The 20,407-nt window shown below is 37.4% G+C and overlaps 1 protein-coding gene across 1 annotated transcript in view; it reads right to left on the reverse strand.

Moving 5' to 3' along the window:
- LOC131989730 (serrate RNA effector molecule homolog) overlaps positions 1–18,602 on the reverse strand; it is a 27,158-nt gene extending 8,556 nt beyond the window's left edge. The window contains exons 1-10 of the mRNA XM_059355037.1: positions 18,487–18,602; positions 10,412–10,570; positions 9,914–10,024; positions 9,255–9,398; positions 7,127–7,187; positions 6,420–6,717; positions 1,684–1,973; positions 384–533; positions 160–301; positions 1–35 (exon numbers count right to left, since the gene is read on the reverse strand). The exon at positions 1–35 is cut by the window's left edge and continues 90 nt beyond it. Coding sequence (XP_059211020.1) covers positions 1–35; positions 160–301; positions 384–533; positions 1,684–1,973; positions 6,420–6,717; positions 7,127–7,187; positions 9,255–9,398; positions 9,914–10,024; positions 10,412–10,530 — 1,350 coding nt within the window. The 5' untranslated portion in view covers positions 10,531–10,570; positions 18,487–18,602. The remainder of the gene's footprint in view (positions 36–159; positions 302–383; positions 534–1,683; positions 1,974–6,419; positions 6,718–7,126; positions 7,188–9,254; positions 9,399–9,913; positions 10,025–10,411; positions 10,571–18,486) is intronic.
- Between the last annotated feature and the right edge of the window lie 1,805 nt (positions 18,603–20,407).

A 20,407-nucleotide genomic window follows, 5' to 3' on the forward strand; every position in this document is an offset into this window, starting at 1 on the left:
CTCCTCTCTCTCCTTCCCTCGCTCTTTACGGCGCGCTGAAAATAAACAACAAACAAGTAAAAATAGGAATTATTATAAAAGGTTTATAAATACATTAAATGTGTTTATTTGCCATGAAATGAATAAACCAATAAAATGTTTATTAAAGTGTCTCCTCACCGTCCTGTGCCTCTTCTTCCTCCTCCTCTTCCTTCTCCTCCTCCTCCTCCTCCTCTTTCTCTCCGTCGGAGTGGGAGGAGTCAGACTCGGAGGCGCTGCCCTCACCACTGTCCGCCGACACGCTGCGCTTCCTCTTCCTGCCCTGAGAGGAAGGAGGGGGGAGGTTTAAAACCTGTGGCACCGTCAGCATCAACACCAAACAAACAAACAAACAGCCAGCTCACCTTGGTCTTGGTCTTCTTCTTCTCCTCCTCCTCCTCCTCCTCCTCCTCGCCCTCCTCCTTCTTCTCCTCCTCCTCCTCCTCCTCCTCCTCCTCGTCTTCCTCTTCGTCTTTCTGCTTTTCTCCATTTTGCTTGGCTTCTTCTTCACCATCCTGAGATAGAAAACACAACATCAGAGTTTAACCCTTTAATATTATTCACACTCGAACCGATAAGAGCAAAAAAAAAGTGCTTTTTTACGTCTCTCTCTCTCTGGCTGCAGGATCATGTTTTATTCTACGGGCAGCAGTGTGTGCTCATGTGTTTCGGACCTTTGAACTTCTGCACAAAAACTACACATGTTACAGAGTGAACCGCCAGCACTCTGCTCATCATGTCATCAGGACACACACTCAGACCTCCTCTCACACACAGACATTAGCCCCTTCCATAGGTCCGTTTCATGTCGGGACATTTACGGCTCCGTAACGTCTCTCCTCCACTATGAACGCCCCCGAAGCAGGATGCTGATCAAATGATCCCACCAATGATCCTCCTCCAGAGCTCGTCACAGAGGAGGAACACTGGTGGCTCTGTTGGAAGATGGACCACTATGAACAGGACATCGGGCCGATATTCGACACACACCTCCCATTTGGTCCAAAAGTCATCCAATCACTGTTCAGCAGCAGCACAACAGCATCCACCGCTTATTGTAAACAAACCGGCATGCTAACTGTATACAGAGTGTCTGGTGCTTGTTGTAAACAAACCGGCTTGCTAACTGTACACATAGTGTCTGGTGCTTATTGTAAACAAACCGGCTTGCTAACTGTACACAGAGTGTCTGGTGCTTATTGTAAACAAACCGGCTTGCTAACTGTACACAGAGTGTCTGGTGCTTATTGTAAACAAACCGGCTTGCTAACTGTACACATAGTGTCTGGTGCTTATTGTAAACAAACCAGCTTGCTAACTGTACACAGAGTGTCTGGTGCTTATTGTAAACAAACCGGTATGCTAACTGTACACAGAGTGTCTGGTGCTTATTGTTAACAAGCGGAAGTCACTAACTGAACACATGCTGCAGCAGCACATGCACACTGTACTTCTACAGAGCTAACTGTTAGCCTGTTAGCACTGTGCTACTGTAAGCGCTGCTGCTGCTCTGACTATCATCTCCTCCCACTAGGTTCCTGACGTCAGACTGCTACTACTACTATTAACACATGAAGAATGAAAAGTGCGTTAAATGAGCTTAATAGACCCTTAGGGTTAATAAAAATAACTACAATAAATAAAGTTGAGGAGAAACAAACAGACCTTCTGGGAGTCTTTTGTCTTGCTCGTCTCACCGCCGCTCGACTCGTCTGTCCGGCTCGCTGCAATCTCCGAGACACTCGGAGCGCTCATGTGTCCTCCGCTGGGATCTCCCTGATTCCTCTCTCCTCCTGCTGCTCCTCCTCCTCCTGTTGTTGCTGTTGCTCCTCCTGTTGCTCCTCCTGTTGCTCCTCCTGCTCCGCTGCAGCTCGCCTCCCCACCAGCCGCCCCCGCGGTCGGCATCTCGAGGACCTGCAAGTCGAGGTCTGTCCCTCCCTCCATCTTTATAACGGCTGCAGAGAGACAGAGAGTGAGAAAGCTGAGGACGGTTCAAGACTTAACCTAGGGGGGTGGGCGATATGACCCATAAAGATTATCACATTTTAAGGTATTTTTGCGATAATGATATTCTTAACGATATTACAAAATACTAAAAAATATATCGAAAATATGATTCTTTTAGTCTGTATAAATAAATAAAAAACATTCAACAAAATATAAATCAATCATGAATCTAAAATGTAGTGTAAATTCCAAATCTCAAAACTTGCCAAATACAGAAAATTTACTCTTGACTCTTTAAAATAAAAAAAGAAAATTTTGTACATTTACAATGCATCAATCTCGTCCACTTTGAGAGCTAAATGTGAGCAAAAACCTCACGTAACATTTTTCACAGTTAACATGCTTTCCACTAGGACATGTTTTCATAAAAGCCCAAATTTAGTGGCCTCTCACACATTCTAATGCCACTATTCCATCATATACACTGATCTTAATCATTCCATATAGGGCTGGGCGATATGGACCAAAAGTCATATCCCAATATATTTAGGCAGAATATTGATACACAATATATATGCGATGTTTTTATTGCAAAGTGAGAGCAAATGTTCAGTCAAAGTCAAATATGACATGTCACAAATATATTTTTTGAAACTGTACAACGGAAAAACCTTTTTTTTTTTTTTTTTTTTTTTTTTTTAAATCAAAGCTCCATAAAGTGCACATTTAAATAAAAAATATTTAAATAAAATAGCCTATGAAATAAAATAGGCCAATCTTTCTCTGAAATAAATACATTTATATGAGAAAAGAATAATGAAAATTACAAAATAATTAATAATAGTGGGGCGGATTAGCTGAACAATCGTTCACTTTGTAATAAAAGCATGAAATAGATGTGGTAGGTGTGAGGTAGATGTGTTGGTGAATATGTTTCAAACAAATCTGGATATTGGGCCACCTCAAAAGCGCCCCCTAGTGGCCGTGGCAGGCATTTGTTATACAAATAAATCAATGATGAATAAAAACTGCCCTTTTAATAATACCAACTGGTGATGAATTGTATATTGTTGGAAAGCCTGATTAGTCACCTTTACAACGAGGTACAGCTTGTAAGGATCGTGCATTCATGGAATGAGCAACGGGGCTAAACGTGTGGGTAGCACCCCCCAAAAATGTGCATCCCCTGGGCGGATTAGCTCAATAAATCACAAGAATTGTTTATTTTGTGATAGAAGCACATAATTTGGTGGATGTGTTGGTGGATATGTTTCAAACAAATCTGTATATTAGGTCATCGCAAATTCGCCCCCTAGTGGCCATGGCAGTCATTTTCTTCGTTAAAATTACAAAAAATATTTAAATTATTTCTTAAAATATTTAAAAAATTTAAACTAAACATACAAACGTAAATTAAAAAAATGTAAATACACATATTAAATTAACAAAAATCCAGTAAGACACTCTTTCAGTTATTTTTCCTGCCCCACCACAATCGGGCTAGCCATCGAGCTAGCTAGCAAATGAGCTAGCTAGCATTTGCTTCCTGGGACAAGCAGTGCAGTGGACTGTCCATCAAGGTATGTCTAAATATTTTATTTCACCTGTTATAATTATGAATAAAATATGTTATGAACATCATAAAGGCTAAAGAGAAAAACAATCATCATGGGCCTTGGCAGAAAAGTAAATTAGCAAGATAGCAAAAATAGGTACTTAAGCTAGCTAGTTAGCTTGGAACATGTATCAGTGGCTGTTGGGTGTGAAAGCTTAATAAGACACTGTTAAATTATGTCCTGTGGAATGTGGACATCCCTCTCTGCACACACACACACACACACACACACACACACACACACACACACTATATGTAATATGTCTCCTTTGCCCATGTGGTTCTTTTTTTCTTTTTTTAAATATATTTTATAACTCCATCACAGTTAGTCAGGCGGCTTAGGACCAGATTTGAGAAGAAAGGGACACGCCGGACAAAAGCACCAAAATTTTTCCACATGCTCTCTATCACCAAAGGTTTCAACTTTTGGTAGGAGCCACTTCATCAAGATTGCAGATAGGAGACGGCAGCCATATAAGCCATAAGTCTATGAGAACCAATATATCTTCCAAGCCACTTAGAAGGTCAATCTTGGTGTCAAAATATACATTTTCTGGGTCAAAGAATCATTTAAAGCTATTGAGAATATCACTGGATGACTCACTGTAAATAATTTGTTGATCAAGATCTGACATGAGATGAAAGCGTACCCTTGATTTTTTTGAGCAGTGTACATGGCAGCTAATCCACACTCTCCCGTGAACATTGATTCCAAACAGTTTCAACTCAGGATTCCCTGCTGCAGCACGTGAAGCGAGTTGCCCAGTCTGAGTGAAAATGAACATATCTATTTGATCAAATAATCATCTAGTGATATTCTCAATAGCTTTAAATGATTCCTGGACCCAGAAAATGTATATTTTGACACCAAGATTGACCTTCTAAGTGGCTTGGAAGATATAGCATTTCTCATAGTCTTTATATGGCTGCCATCACCGCAATCTTGATGAAGTGGCTCCTACTAAAAATTGAAACCTATAATGATAGAGAGTATGTGGAAAAAATGTGGTGCTCTTGTCCGGCGTGTCCCCTTTATTTGGCTAAGCCGCCTGACTAAGTCACACACCTCAGTACAAGGATTTTGCCAGAAAGAGTAACCTGCTACAAGTAACCCTAGTAGAATTTTTAAAATGTATGATAAATAAATAAATGTGTTTTGTTTTTATTGTTGCAGGTCATACAATATTGAAAATTATTTTTTCTTTTTAAGGAGCAACAGAAGAATACAAGCCAAAGAGGAGGCCGTAGCCTGTGAATGGGAATATCAAGACCTAATAAAATGTTATACAAAGTTAATGTTCTTTTCTATTGGACTGTAATAAAGCTTTTGTCACTTTAACATGTCTCTTAATTATATTTGTGGTGCTGAAAACATGAAACAGCAGCTGTAGGGTAGGCAAAGCATTCCTCGCCAGTAACCACCGCTTTTAAATGGCCATTTTTAAAAATGGCCGCCACAGCCATCAGAATTTTCTTTGCGATGGCCCAATATCCAGATTCATTAAACATGTATTCAGCAATGAGTGTACCAAATTTGATGCTTTTATCACAAAATGAACGATTGTTCAGCTAATCCACCCCACTACACAGGGGATGCACATTTTTGGGGGTTGCTACCCACACGTTTAGCCCCGTTGCTCATTCCATGAATGCACGATCCTTACAAGCTGTACCTCGTTGTAAAGGTGACTAATCAGGCTTTCCAACAATATACAATTCATCACCAGTTGGTATTATTAAAAGGGCAGTTTTTATTCATCATTGATTTATTCGTATAACAAATGCCTGCCACGGCCACTAGGGGGCGCTTTTGAGGTGGCCCAATATCCAGATTTGTTCGAAACATATTCACCAACACATCTACCAAATTTCATGCTTTTATCACAAAGTGAACGATTGGTGTAAAATATTGAGCTAATCCGCCCCACTATAAGACAAACCCTAGTGAAGGCACGTTTATATAGAAAAGAAAGACAAAAATGTAAACTACATTGATATATGCAATATGGTCTAATTCCATATCACATTTGAAAATACATAGATATATTTTTTATATCAATATATCGCCCAGCCCCAATTGCATATTTTAATGAAATATTGTAAAGGAGAATAAAGGTTCTTGTATGTTATTATTTAAGGCATCTTATTTTGACACACTGTGCTCTTATTCTGAAAGTGTTTAGCAACAGGAAGTAATAGTAGCTTTTTGTGATTAACACAACTTTAATTGTTAGGTAACGTTATCTTGTTGACTCTGGAGCTGCAACAGTCTAGGTAATTAATGGAAACCTTTACACCACAACGGCAAGAAGAATGTATGTTGCAAATATCATGATATGCATTTTATTTACTCATAAAAAAAAACATACCTGTATTATCGGGAACTATACAATATGGCACACCCTACCTTAACCTGACTCACTACACTACAGAAAATGTCCAACGTTTTTTTTTAAAAAGGTAGAAAGTCTGGCAGCAAAAACACATTAACCGTCACATTAAAAGGTAAAAAACTTGTTTTACATAAAATGTTAAGGTTTATTATAAGGAAAGTTTACAGACTTTTTACTTTACTACAGAGAGACACACAGACACACACACAGACCACCTGTACACACAAACACAACCTGTCTCACTACACTATAAAAAATGTAAAAAGTTTTTTCAAAAAGTCTGGCAGGAAAAAAAACCACTACCCATCATGTTAAAAAGGTTAAAAAAATGTTTTTACATAAAATTTTAAGTTTTATTATAAGGAAAGTTTTCAGATTTTTTTTATTTCTTTTCCCAGTAAATTAGTAAATTTATTCGAATAAATGTAAGTTGAGTTGCAGCGTACCTGCGTCCAGCAGCTTGATGATGGCGGGGGCGTGGTCCATGTCCAGAGACACGTTGTCCAGCCAGTTGTTGTCCAGCAGGAAGAGGAAGACGCCCAGACGGGTCTTGAGGGCGGCCAGAGTCTCGGCCTTCCTCGCCGTGATGTCATCGGGGTGGTACTTGGAGCGGAACCACTCCTGGTCCTTGTGCTGCAGGAAGAAGTCCTGCAGCTGCTGCCGCCGGAAGTCCAGCTTGTACTGATTGTAGCGCTTCACCGACTCCGTCTCGTCCACACTGTCCTCCATGTTCAGCAGGAATTCCTGTGGAGACCGGGAGAGGGACAGGGACGTCAGAGAGGGACAGGGACGCCAGGGAGGGACAGGAAAGTAAGACGGGGACAGGGACGTAAGACGGGGACGTCTTAGAGGGACAGGGACTTCAGACGGGCACAGGGATGTAAGAAGTGGGCAGGGACAGGGACGTCAGAAAGACACAGAGATGTCAGACGGGGACAGGGACGTCAAACGGGAACAGGGACGGGGACGTCAGAAAGGGACAGAGACGTCAGATGGGGACAGGGACATCAGAGATGGACAGAGACATCAAACGGGGACAGGGACATCCAAAACAAAAAAACAAATGCACGTAACTAGATTTGGGAATTAAAACATATAATTAAAGGATGAAATCTAAGTAAACATGAGGTTGTGTTGGAGACGCTGGACTCACCTTGAAGCTCCTCATGGTGGGGGGACCAGGGGGAGGCAGGTCTGGGTCCACCAGGCCCAACCTGTGACAGAACCAGCACACAGAGTCAGTTTTAATCAGGTCTTCATATGAAAACATTCAGCCGGTTTCTGTAGTTTACAGGATTAACAAGCTCAGATTCTTTGCAGATGATGCTGTTATTTATCCTGTGAAACATCTTTAAAAAGAGTCGAGGGTTCATTTTAATCTACGTACTTTTAATACTTATATATAAATATATAAATTCTCTATAAACCCTGTGAACCGACAATCCAGCAGAGATTTCTTTCACCCCATTTAGACTTACGTGTATACAGGATCATCTCAATACATTAGAATATGATGGAAAAGTCCATTTCCCGTAGTTCAAGTCAACCAAGTATTGAGTCACGTAGATGGACATATATTTCAGAGGCCAACATTTCCATATTAAACAGACTTTTAAAATTGATCTTTTGTTATATTCACATTTTTTGAGACACTGAATTTTAGGTCTTCATTAAATGTAAGCCATATTCATTATAATTAGAAGAAATTAAATAAATTAAGACATGAAATATTTGATTCTGTGTGTAATGGATCTATATAATGTGTCATTTCAGCTTTTTTAATTGAATTACTGACATAAATAAACTTTTCTATGATATTCTAATGTATTGAGATGCACCTGTACATTTTGATGCTGGTACTTTTACTTTAGTACGTTTTGAATGCAATGATTTGTCATCACTAGGTCGCAATGTTGCCATTATCACAACATATGCATTTTTTCTTTATCATATAAAAAACATACCGGTATGATCTGGAATGATCTCAGAATAATTTATTCAAGGGTTTTGCACCTCTTCGTTTTATTTTGAAATGTCCATGTGGCTTCTGGTGTTATTGTTATTATGGCAGGTGTATCCAGGTTTTGGCAGTAGCATATTGGTAAGCTGCAGCTAGTTGGGAAATAGCCTGCTAATAATATGTAGCTGGTAAATATAATGTGTTGTTGATTTTTACCACACATTGCCGCTAGCTTCCGTTAGCATGTTGGGCTAACTCCATCCCAGGCTAGCGCTAAGCTAGGTCTTGCTAGCATTTAGTTAGCATAACTGTATCCCAAATCGGACACCGTTTGGCTGTGGAACTAAAGTCTAACTTCTTATTTTTCGAACCATATATTGTTTTAACTGTGTACGTTGGCCTTTGGTTTACCAGAGTCGGCGAAATGACGTTAACGCCGGTGAATTAGCCGTGCGCTAACTGTATCCCAAATCAAACACTTTAATCTCTCCGCTGTAAAACAATGGAGGCTGCTGACTTTTTTGGGGGAAACTGAATGTTTCTGGGTAAAAGAAATAAATAACATTGATTATCAACACACCCAGACCGTACTTCTGTCCTTCACAATACAATACAATAAAAATAAAGATGTACTTTTAAGATGCCTGAGCGTTCTTACTGCTTTCTCCCATCAGAGTTCCTTTCATATTGTAATTAAACATGTAAATCTACATGTACATAAATTAAATTTTACATGTAGATTGTTAAATATGTATAAATCAATTATACCTACACTGGTGGTGGCTTCTTATTCAAAATGACCATAAACACACCGGAAAGTGCGGCATTACAGATGTGTCCGCTCTGTTTACTACAATTCATGAGAAGACATCTGATTGATTATAGTTAAAAAGAGTCAATGTTTTGTTTATTGTAAAGAGTAAAAATAGGTAAGTAACAATTTCATTAATATTATTATATGTAACCTGTTGTATTTGGTTTAATCATTTCAGGTTTATAGCCTATGGTCACCTGTGGTCATTTTGTGATAAAATAAAAGAGGAAACCAAGGATAAAACACTAGTTATTGTTTCAGTGCGCTTCCTGTCAAGCCTTTTCGGAGGGCTGAATTTTAAATTTCCGAACAATATGATACACCCCGAGGAAGTATCGAGACAGAAATTCAACAACCTGAACTGAAAATGTTGATGACATCTGATGAAAATGTGTCCAACCGTCAGCAGCTGGTGACTGTAACATCGTGTAATTTCTCCACATCACTATGGTGTGATGGAGCTTTGACACAGAGAACAGGTGCATCATGGGACCCTCGAGAGCTCACCTGCCCTGCAGCGGGTGTCCCCCGTGGTGTGGGTGGAGGTGGGGCAGGTCGGGGTGCCAGCCCTGAGGCCCAGCCCCAGGGAACGGAGCCCCGGCCCCTCCGTAGGGCATGTCGTATCGGTACGGCTCTCCCCGGTGGTCGTCCCTGGGACAGCACACACACACCATGACGTCATTCAGGAATCATTTTAAACACATATTTAATTTATAACAATAATAACTGATAAACTTCTGTTTTTAAAAAAATATAAATTCAGATTCTGATGCTGTCTGTAATCAGTTATTATATTTATTATATAAAGGAGACAGAACAAATCATACAAACCCGTATTGATAATAAAAAATAAAGTGATTAAACAATATTTGAAAATAAAAGAAAACACTTCATTTCCAAGACCTATTAGTAAATAAAAGTAGAAAAAACAAGAAAAACAAACCCTGACTTTATTATGTTATTATTATTATTATTATTTAATATTATATTATTTCATTATTATACTATTTTTGTTATATTATTATCCTATTATTATTATTATTGTACTTATACTAATACGTTTTAAAGAAGTATTTTGTGAGTTGAGTCTGTGTTGTATTTAATGTTCCTGATGTTTTATCTCTTTAATATTAGTTGTGTTGTTGCTGGCGACCTGATGACCTCACCAGTCTCTCCTCATGCGTTTGTGCTGCGGGCTGATGTGTCGCGGAGGAGAGAAGCGCTCCCTGCGACCACGCTCGTAGTCTCGCCTCCTCTCTCTGCCACGGTCCCAGTCCCTGCACACACACACACACACACACACACAGACAGTTTAAACACTTGAGCAGGTGTGTGTGTGTGTGTGTGTGTGTATCTGTGTCTCTGTGTGTGTGTGTCCTGTGTGTGTGTGTGTGTGTGTGTGTGTGTACACTTGTGTGTGTGTGTTTGTGGGTCTGTCTCAGTGTGTGTCTTTGTCTTTTTGTGTGTGTGTCTGTGTGTGTGTGTGTGTGTGTTTGTGGGTCTGTCTCTGTGTGTGTCTTTGTGTATGTACACTTGGGTGTGTGTGTCTGTGTGTGTACACCTGGGTGTGTGTGTGTCCTCTCTCTCTCTCCCTCTCTCCGTGTTTCCGTGTTTTTGTGTGTGTGTGTGTGTGTATGTGTGTCCGTGTTTGTGTGTGTGTGTACCTGTCGGGCCAGTCCTCCCTCCTCCTGTCCTCTCTCTCTCTCGACCGCTCCATGTCGCTCCTCTCTCTCCTGAACTTGTCCCGCCTCCTCCTGTCGAACTCGTCATCGCTGTCTCCCATTGGACCACAAATACGCCGATGCGTCACCACGACAACAAACCTGAAGAGACACACACACTGAACACGTTTCAATTTGATCGCCAACAATATTCTATTTAGCATTTAGCATTGTAACACTTAAATATATAACCACTGAAAATGCTACAAAATTATAGAATTATAGATGAGGTACACTATGTCTTGGATATACTGATTGTATTGCACATGTCGGTTTTATTGCACATTTTTATCAATTTGCCCTGTAGGGTGTGTGTCTGTAACATCAGACAAACTGAATTATTTTTGGTAAATTGAATGTATTTATTGGGTGTTTTATTTATTTTGGCAGCTCCTCCTGCAGGTCTGTAGTTGTCCTTAATGTAACAAAAATACTATTAGAAATAAATATAGATAATTCCTTATTTAATAAAATGTGATATCTATTGAAATTTGTATTAATTAAACTTTATATGAATTCCCCTATATATCTTCTTTGCTGTTTTCCTTTTTTTTAAACATATTTATTAAAAATAAACACATATAAATACATTTAGAAATTAGTAAATTCATGTAAGAATACATGCCATAAACAAATAAAATGTGTATATGTCAAGAGGTAAAAAAGAAAAAAGTAAATTAATATAGTAAAATAATTAATGTCAAAAAAATATTAAAATATATAAGAAATATATTTATTTCTAAGTAGATGTAAAAAAAAAAAAAACCCTGCAATACATTAATAATAAATGAACATACAAAGGTAAATAAGTCAAGGAGCAATTAAACATGTGTTAATATGCTTCTTGTTTTGCTTCTTGTAGCAATTAAATGTATATTTAAGACAATATTGATTACACTTAAATCTGAGAAAGTAAAACTATTTGATGGACTTTAAGTTAATTTACTCAACAAGTTCTCCTCTGAATGTCAGACACTTTATCTAAACTCTGAGGTTTCCCTCAATTACGGTGACGATGAGTTAATTTACCAACAGAACAGAAATACACATTAAAAATACAGAAAACTAGCCTGGGTATACCCGGACTGCCTTGCACGCTCGATTTCATTTCGAACTGCGAAAGGGTCTGGAAACTACGGAGGTTTGTTAGCCCTGTTTTTAGGGATCCAATCACAGAACGGGGAGGGACGGCAAGACGACGTACTACTCGACAGACGTAAGCTTGTAGTCTTATAGTTTTCTTACGGATCAAACATGGCTGCAGCTGACGCAAAGCTCTCTTTCCATCTAGCTGACGGCATTTTAAATAGTTGAGAGCAAAAGTTTATTTTAAAAGAACAACAACAATTGACTTGACACTCTTGTTTCACCACGAAAAAGTATGTTTCAGCCTTGCTTCCGACAGGATTTGGGCCAAAGGCTAATCTACCAACTAGCCGCTACCGCTCACTGCTGTAACGCCGGTGATCTCGCTGCGAGCCGGGGGACAGTGGAGCCGCCCAGAGACCCCCAGCAGCTCGTCTACTGACCATAAAATCAGTGGATGTGTGTGGCTGAATGACATGAGGGGGGATAAGGCATAAAAATAAAGAATCTTGCAGAAAGCGAGAACTGGAGAAGCAAAGCAGCAAGCAACACTCTCTCACAGACACACACACACACACACACACACACACACCAACACTGCCGGTAGACGGTGAGCAGCCAGAGCCAGAACATGCTGCAGAAAAACGTTGCAGAGGCACAATTGAGCATTTTAGTCTCAAAGTAGAGATGCTAGAGGGCTAGCCTGGCTATGTAAACATTCATTTCTGTCGCTCTACATACGTAATCTGGAAATAACTGATACGATTGGCTAACAGCTACGTACAGACGCTTTTGATAGACATTCAAATCGGCCAATAAACGGCTCTGGAGGATCGTAAACCACGCCTCCTCTACGGAAAAATTAATGGCTGGTTTTCAGACTAATCTCATTTGTGATTAGTCTGCCGTTAGCCAGGCTAACAGAAAACAGACAAGATCAATAAATCAGTAACAATGCTGTTTAACATTACCCAATCTACAAACTACGGAGCCCCCCAGGGGACACGGGGAAAAAAAAAAAGATGGGTGAAAAAAAAAAAAGATGGGTGAAAAAAAAATGGGTGAAAAAAAAAAAAGGACGGACTTTTGCGAGATCCCGAGATACTTTTGCGAGATCCCGAGATACTGACGAAAGAAGAGGAGCAATGGAGGAGGACTTGGAGAGCTTTTTGACATCAAGATCGGTCCCAAAAGAGGACATAACTCGCATGAAGAGAGACAAGGTGAGCATTAGGGCTGCACGATAAATCGTTAAAAAATCGCGATCTCGATTCGCACATACACGTGATCTAATTTCTACACACGTCGATTCTGAAGCATTTCATATCTGGAGCTGCATCAGAAACAAATGCTCCTATTATCTCCCGGATTTTTTCAAGCGCCCCCAAACGCAGCACTGCTGCTGCCTCCTCCCTCAACCAATGGTAAAGCAGCTTTACGTTAACACGTGATTCAGTGGAGGACGCCCGCCTGCAGTTGAGTGTTTTGGAAAGAGTGAGCTAAAGCGGATGAAAGTCGCCGGTAAGGAGGGTTGAATCAATGGATGGCGAAGAAAACCCAAGCTGTAGTGGCGAGAGTCACCCACCGTCCCGAACCGACCTCGTGCCCAAAAAAGGTTCACATTCGGTGGTGTGGAAGTTTTTCGGATTTCAGCCAGACGATGACAAACAGTGTGAGGTGCATTGTAAAGTGTGTTTTGCCCTCGTTGCGGCACCGCAAGGCAACACTACAAATCTCTACAATCACCTTAAACGTCACCACAAAGTACAGCATGATGAAGCCGTACAAGGCAAGAAACAACACAGACGTCAATAACCGGAACCTTGTACAATGCAACGGCATACCCACCAAACTCCAGTAGACATAAGGAGATCACAGCAGCTATCACATGTCACCTAGACAAAGATATGGCCCCAATAAACACTGTACAACATACACTCTACGTTCTAAGGAAATCAGACGGTTTGATGTGCATATGATGATAGGGGGAAGTTGTTATCACCTGCATGTCTCAATTTTTATTTTTTATTTTAGTTAAAGTAATTTATCTTCCAATGATTTAACTACTACTATGCCCTTGCCAAAGCACTGTTTTTTTGTTTTGTCGAAGTTCATCAGTGCAATAAACATTTTGTGAAAAAAAAAAATCGTGCCAGAGAATCGTGATCTCAATTCTAAGCAGAAAAATCGTGATTCACATTTTTTCCAGAATCGTGCAGCCCTAGTGAGCATAGTAATAGGCTAATATTATATAAATATTCATTCATATTCATTAAAAATTAATTAATCAATGTAGCAACGCAGACCCCGAGTCAATGACAGCTGGGGCTAATGTTTAAGATAATGCTCGCGCTCATCACTTCCCTTCTCTAACCAATATTGTATAAACAGTCTATGACAGACTGTATATAAAAACGCTCTAATGTTAGTCCTACGACCATAACGTTGTGTCGTTAGGCGTTTCATTTTACTTTGCTTTATGTAGAGCAACGCGTGCATACTGTATCCATAGTAACCATGCACGCCATGGCAAGTTGTGCATACGAGGCTGGTACAATGAAATACAACAAAACTGTATTGTGACCACCAGGTTTATCCCTTGAATACAAATACGAAAAAGAAAATAATGCGTGTAGTGTGTCACGTTTTGTGGTGCCTTCAACAGATTTTGCAGGTTTTGCAGGTTTAGCTTTGCATAGCATTTTACCGTCGCTTATTTTTATTAATAACCGAATGCACCTGGACATAGCTGGTATTACAGTAAGAACAGAAAGAGAAACACAGAGATGCGAGATAGAAAGCCGGCCTACTTCACACAAAATCCATTACATCCATTTCAAGCAGATGGGTGCAGTTTCGAGTTTATTAGTAAATGAACACCCCTGCAAGTGACAGCACATGTATTTATTCTGCTGCAGAAATGTGTTGATGTATTTTTTGGTTTTGTTTAGGTCTGACAAACACTTGGTTATTAATAAAAATAAGCGACGGTAAAATATATGCTATGCAAAGCTAAACCTGCAAAACCTGCAAAATCTATTGAAGGCACCACAAAACGTGACACACTACACGCATTATTTTCTTTTTCGTATTTGTATTCAAGGGATAAACCTGGTGGTCACAATACAGTTTCGTTGTATTTCATTGTACCAGCCTCGTATGCACAACTTGCCATGGCGTGCATGGTTACTATGGATACAGTATGCACGCGTTGCTCTACATAAAGCAAAGTAAAATGAAACGCCTAACGACACAACGTTATGGTCGTAGGACTAACATTAGAGCGTTTTTATATACAGTCTGTCATAGACTGTATATACAATATACATACTGGTTAGAGCAGGGAAGTAATGAGCACGAGCATTATCTTAAACATTAGCCCTAGCTGTCACTGACTCTGGGTCTGCGTTGCTACATTGATTAATTAATTTTTAATGAATATTAATGAATATTTATATAATATTAGCCTATTACTATGCTCACCTTGTCTCTCTTCATGCGAGTTATGTCCTCTTTTGGGACCGATCTTGAAGTCAAAAAGCTCTCCAAGTCCTCCTCCATTGCTCCTCTTCTTTCGTCAGTATCTCGGGATCTCGCAAAAGTATCTCGGGATCTCGCAAAAGTATCTCGGGATCTCGCAAAAGTATCTCAGGATCTTGCAAAAGTATCTCAGGATCGCGCAAAAGTCCGTCCTTTTTTCACCCATCTTTTTTGTCTTTCCCCGTGTCCCCTGGGGGGCTCCGTAACAAACAGCTAGAGACAGTTGGAGGAAAGTCTGCAGTCAAGCTATAGAGCTGAGTAAATATTTTGTGGGCGTACTGATCCTCAGTGTGGCCTGAAGATAATTCAGGTCGTGGGTAGGGCTGGGCGATATAAAACATAAATCAATATATTTTTAAATGTGAAATTAGACCATATCGCATATATCGATAAAGGTCACTTTTTTCTTTCTTAAAGATTATTTTAAAATATTATTTTTTTGGCATTTTTACTGCTTTATTGGATAGAGACAGATAGAAAGGGGGAGACAGAGGGGAAGACATGCAGCAAAGGGACCTCAGGCCGGATTCGAACCAGGGTCCGCTGCAGCAAGCACACGGCTTTCATGGTAAGCGCTCTACCAGTGTGAGCCACCGGGACGCCCTGACTTTTTTCTTTCTTTATATATAAATGCTGCACTTACTAGGGTTTGTCAAATTTAGTTCTTTTGTAATGTTAGTTATTATTTTCTCATATAAATATATTTATTTCAGAAAAAGATTGGCCTATTTTATAAAATAGGCTATTTTTATTTAAAAATGGAGGAATCCACGGCCACCTACAGTGGCACAGTGGAAAAAGAAGTTGAGGGAGGTGTATGGAATGGAGGCTTTAACTGCTCAGTTACAATTACGGTCAGATATCTTCAAGAGGAGCTGGCTACCTATTGCAAGGTATTTCTCTAGCTGAAGGGATCTCACACTGTGCTGTACTGTCCTGACTGTCCAGTATTCTTTCATTTATTTAATTATATTGTACTCATTGTTATTATTCAGCTTGCTGAATTTTTTTTTCGCACTGCCATGTGTACTCTGTGCTGTTGTCAAGGAATGTTTTGTACTGTGTTCTTTCTTGTTAAATAAAAATAAAGTTAAAAAAAATAAATAAAAATAATAAAATGTATATAGTAACTCAATAAAACTACCTGTGACATGTCATATTAGGCTTTGACTTTGTTTGAACATTTGCTCTCACTTGACGAATAAAATATTGCAATATATATCGTATATCTATATTCAGCCTAAATATATCAGCATATGACTTTTGGTGCATATCACCCAGCCCTACATCCTTGTTTCCAAGCAGAATTCAAACAGCTTTTGTTTTTGGTAAAGAAATCACATTTTGAAGGATATCGTCAGATTATTGAAAAAAAATAAAATAAAAAATCAAGATATTTTTTTGGCCATATGGCCCACCCCTAATAATTCCCCCAATTATTCGATTTATTGAACAATAGTCGATTATTAAATTAATCGTCAACTATTTTGATAATGGAATAATTGGTTTGAGCAGTTTTTTAAAGACAATAAGTCCAAATTCTCTGATTTCAGCTTCTTCAATGTGAAAATTTCTGGTTTCTTTGTTCCTTTATGACAATAAACTGAATATCTCTGGTTTGTGGACAAAACAAGAGATTTGAGGACGTCATCTTGTGGTATGGGAAACACTGATTGATATTTTTCAACATTTTATTTACCAAACAACTAATTGATTAATCGTTTAAATAATCGACAGATTAATAATGAATAATGAAAATAATCGTTAGCTGCAGCCCCAAAAATGATCCATTCCAAGGCCAAAGCCCAGATTGACACCAAGATTTACTAAATGCATGCATTATGATTTAACATAAGTGATTTTTAATGTGTTTCAATGTCTCAACCTGAAGAGTAAGAAATAATAATAATATTGACTTTTTTGCTGGAAATGATGACTTTACTCTCAAATTATTGACTTTTCCCCCCAAAATTTCAACTTTGTACTCCTAAATTTAAAACTTAATCTCTAAATATGCACCATTTCCTTAAATTCAGACTTAAATTTCAAGATTAAGCATGCTGTCAGAGTCCAAGCCACCAGACTCCATTGACGATAACGGAGATTTGACATTGCAGAACTCTTATTTATTTCTAATAGTATTTTTGTTACATTAAGGACCACTACAGACCTGCAGGAGGAGCTGCCAAAATAAATAAATCACTCAATTTACCAAAATAATTCAGTTTGTCTTTTGATGTTACAGACACACACCCTACAGGACAAATTAATAAAAATGTGCAATAAAACCGACATGTGCAATACAAGTTGATAAAAAGTGTGACATTCAGAGCAGAACTTGTTTAGTAAATTAACTCAAAGTCCATCAAATAGTTTTAATTTCTCAGATTTAAATGTAATTAATATTTAATTGTCTTAAATATACAATTAATTGCTACATTAGATACCATATTAATTTAATTTAGTCCTCTATCAAGAGCCTTTTTATTTATTTATTTTTTTACCTCTGGACATATCTGCATTTTATTTATTCTTACATGAATTGAAATCAAGAAGCAAATTAACACGTTTAATTGCTCCTTGACTTATTTACCTTTGTATGTTCATTTATTATTAATGTATTGCGGGGTTGTTGTTTTTTTTACATCTACTCAGATATATACTTATTTAATTTTTATTGTCTAAAATTGTATAAATATACATTTAAAAAACAAATGGGAACACAGATAAATATTCATTTTTAATATGTTTTTGACATTAATTATTATACTATATTAATTTACTCATCCTCTATAAAGAGCTTTTTTTTATTTTTTTACCACTGGACATATGCACATTTTATTTTTTTTTATTTTTTTTATTCTTACATGAATTTATTAATTTCTGAATTTATTTTTAATAAATATGTTTAAAAAAAGGAAAATAGCAAAGTAGATAGAGGAATGATAATAAATTATATGTATATATATATAATAACAATAAATAAACAATAATAAATACAAATTTCAATTGATATTACATTTTATTAAATAAGGAACTATCTATATTTATTTCTAATAGTATTTTTCTTAACAGAGTTCCACATGTAGCGAGTCCTTTTATTACTGTATCAGCTACTAATGATTCTGTTATCTCCAGCTCAGCTCCGTTAGCTTTTAAACGCTCTCAGCTTTAAATAAAACACTTATATTCACCCAAACATAATTAAATTTCAACACAAACATGAAAGAGAGCTAATGCTAACGCTTGCAGCTAACGGCGGCTGGTTAGCATGTGAGCTAACAGCGTGCTAACAGCTCGGGCCCCTTCAAACTTCTAATCGACTGTACTTGGATGTTCAAGTCCCAGGGAGGAGAATAAACTCTCCGGGAGGGAGAATAGAGAGGGTTTACCTGAAACTGGACACCGACACAGAGCTGCTGGAAGAGCTAACGACGCTAACGATGCTAACAACACAACCGTCCCGCCGCCAGCACGGCCACAATGACACTACGTCACGTCCGGTCCGCTGTTTCCGCTCGGGATTTTCCGATTAAAAGTGGAGAAGTCTCCCCCCCCCCCCCCTGCAGGTGAGGAGGGGAACAACAGGTGACGGTCAGTTGATCAATAATTAACAAAGCACTCGCTAAATACAGTAATATGCAGGAATATAGGCGTTCATTATTTGATATAATATGATATTCACTTCCATCAATCATAATGAATACATTATTTTTAATGCATTTATTATTATTTATTCATTTGTAGTTAATTTTAAAATGCATTTATTCCATTTAAATTCTATGACAAATACATTTTGTTTGTTTATTTATGTATTTATAAAGGTCTTAAAAATAAAAAGCGACTTATAATGTTAATATTTTAAGTACATAAAGACAATACTTATTTGATCAAATAAATAAATGAATATTTAAAAGTATATGTATACTTATTTAATCTTGCATTTATTTTTTATTTATTTGTAATCCATTTTTATGTATTTATTTATTTTTACATTATTTATATGTAGTTATAATGTATATCTTTTAGTTAGTTATCTATCAATGTATTTATTTAATTCATAGTTTAATTTTACTTTCTCACAAACAAACTTATTTATTTCTGTATCTTTATTTATACATTTCTTTTTACATTTCTTCATGTAGAATAAATAAATACATTTTAAATTAATTACACAAATAAAGAGACAGAAATTACTTTAAAATTAATACAAAATAAATTAAGAGAAAATCAGAAGAAAGATAAATCAAGAAGCAAATTAAACATGTTTATTTGCTCCTTGACTAATTTACCTTTATGTGTTTATTTATTATTAATTTATTTTTATATTAATTTACACAGATTTAAATGGAATTAATATTTGTTGTCATAAATATACACTTAATTGGTACATTAGATACTATATTAATTTACTTCTCTATCAAGAGCCTATTTATTTATTTATTTTTACCTCTGGATATATAGGCATTTCATTTATTCATGGCATTTATTCTTATATGAATTTACTCATTTTTAAATGTATTTATTTTAAATAAATATTTGTTCTAAAATTAGAAAGTAGATAAACAGGTGAGTTATATAAAGTTAAATAAATACTAATATCAATTTATATCACCTTTTATCAAATAAACAATTATCTATATTTTATTTTTAATATTATTTTGTTATATTAAATGTTATATTCATTTATTTATGGAGGAATGTGTTTTGTTTTTTATATATATATATGTATATATATATATTCATTCATTTTCTAACAAAGAGGGCGAGGCTTAGTGGATGACGTCATACCAGGTCGTAAACATGGTGTTCATAGATGGTGATAGTAATCACCTCAAAGCATGATACCATGATAGTAATAACACCAGTTATAACAGCAGTAATAACAGAGAGAATAGGACCAATGGTGACAGTTATAACAGCAGTAATAACAGCAGTAATAACAGTGGTAATAACAGAGTGAATAGGACTAACGGTGACAGTAATAACAGCTGTAATAACAGCAGTAATAACAGCAGTATTAACAGCAGTAATAACAGGGAGAATAGGACTAACGGTGAAAGTAATAACAGCAGTAATAACAGGGACTGAGAGTGACAGACCCCCGGAAATGACCATAATCTGTCACTGTTACTGACTTCAGCAGGTAAATTCTCACCTTCAAAGGCATCTGGAACTTTTGATATGATTTTTCTTCATGGTAGAATTTCATACAGATCTTTAGTCCTGCTCCTGTTCGGTTTGACATCTACAACATAAACCTGAACAATCTAAGATGAATACATCCAGCAGATATCTCCTACAGTTATAGTG

The sequence above is a fragment of the Centropristis striata genome, chromosome 17 (genome assembly GCF_030273125.1).
Source record: "Centropristis striata isolate RG_2023a ecotype Rhode Island chromosome 17, C.striata_1.0, whole genome shotgun sequence".
In the NCBI taxonomy this organism is placed as follows: domain Eukaryota; kingdom Metazoa; phylum Chordata; class Actinopteri; order Perciformes; family Serranidae; genus Centropristis; species Centropristis striata.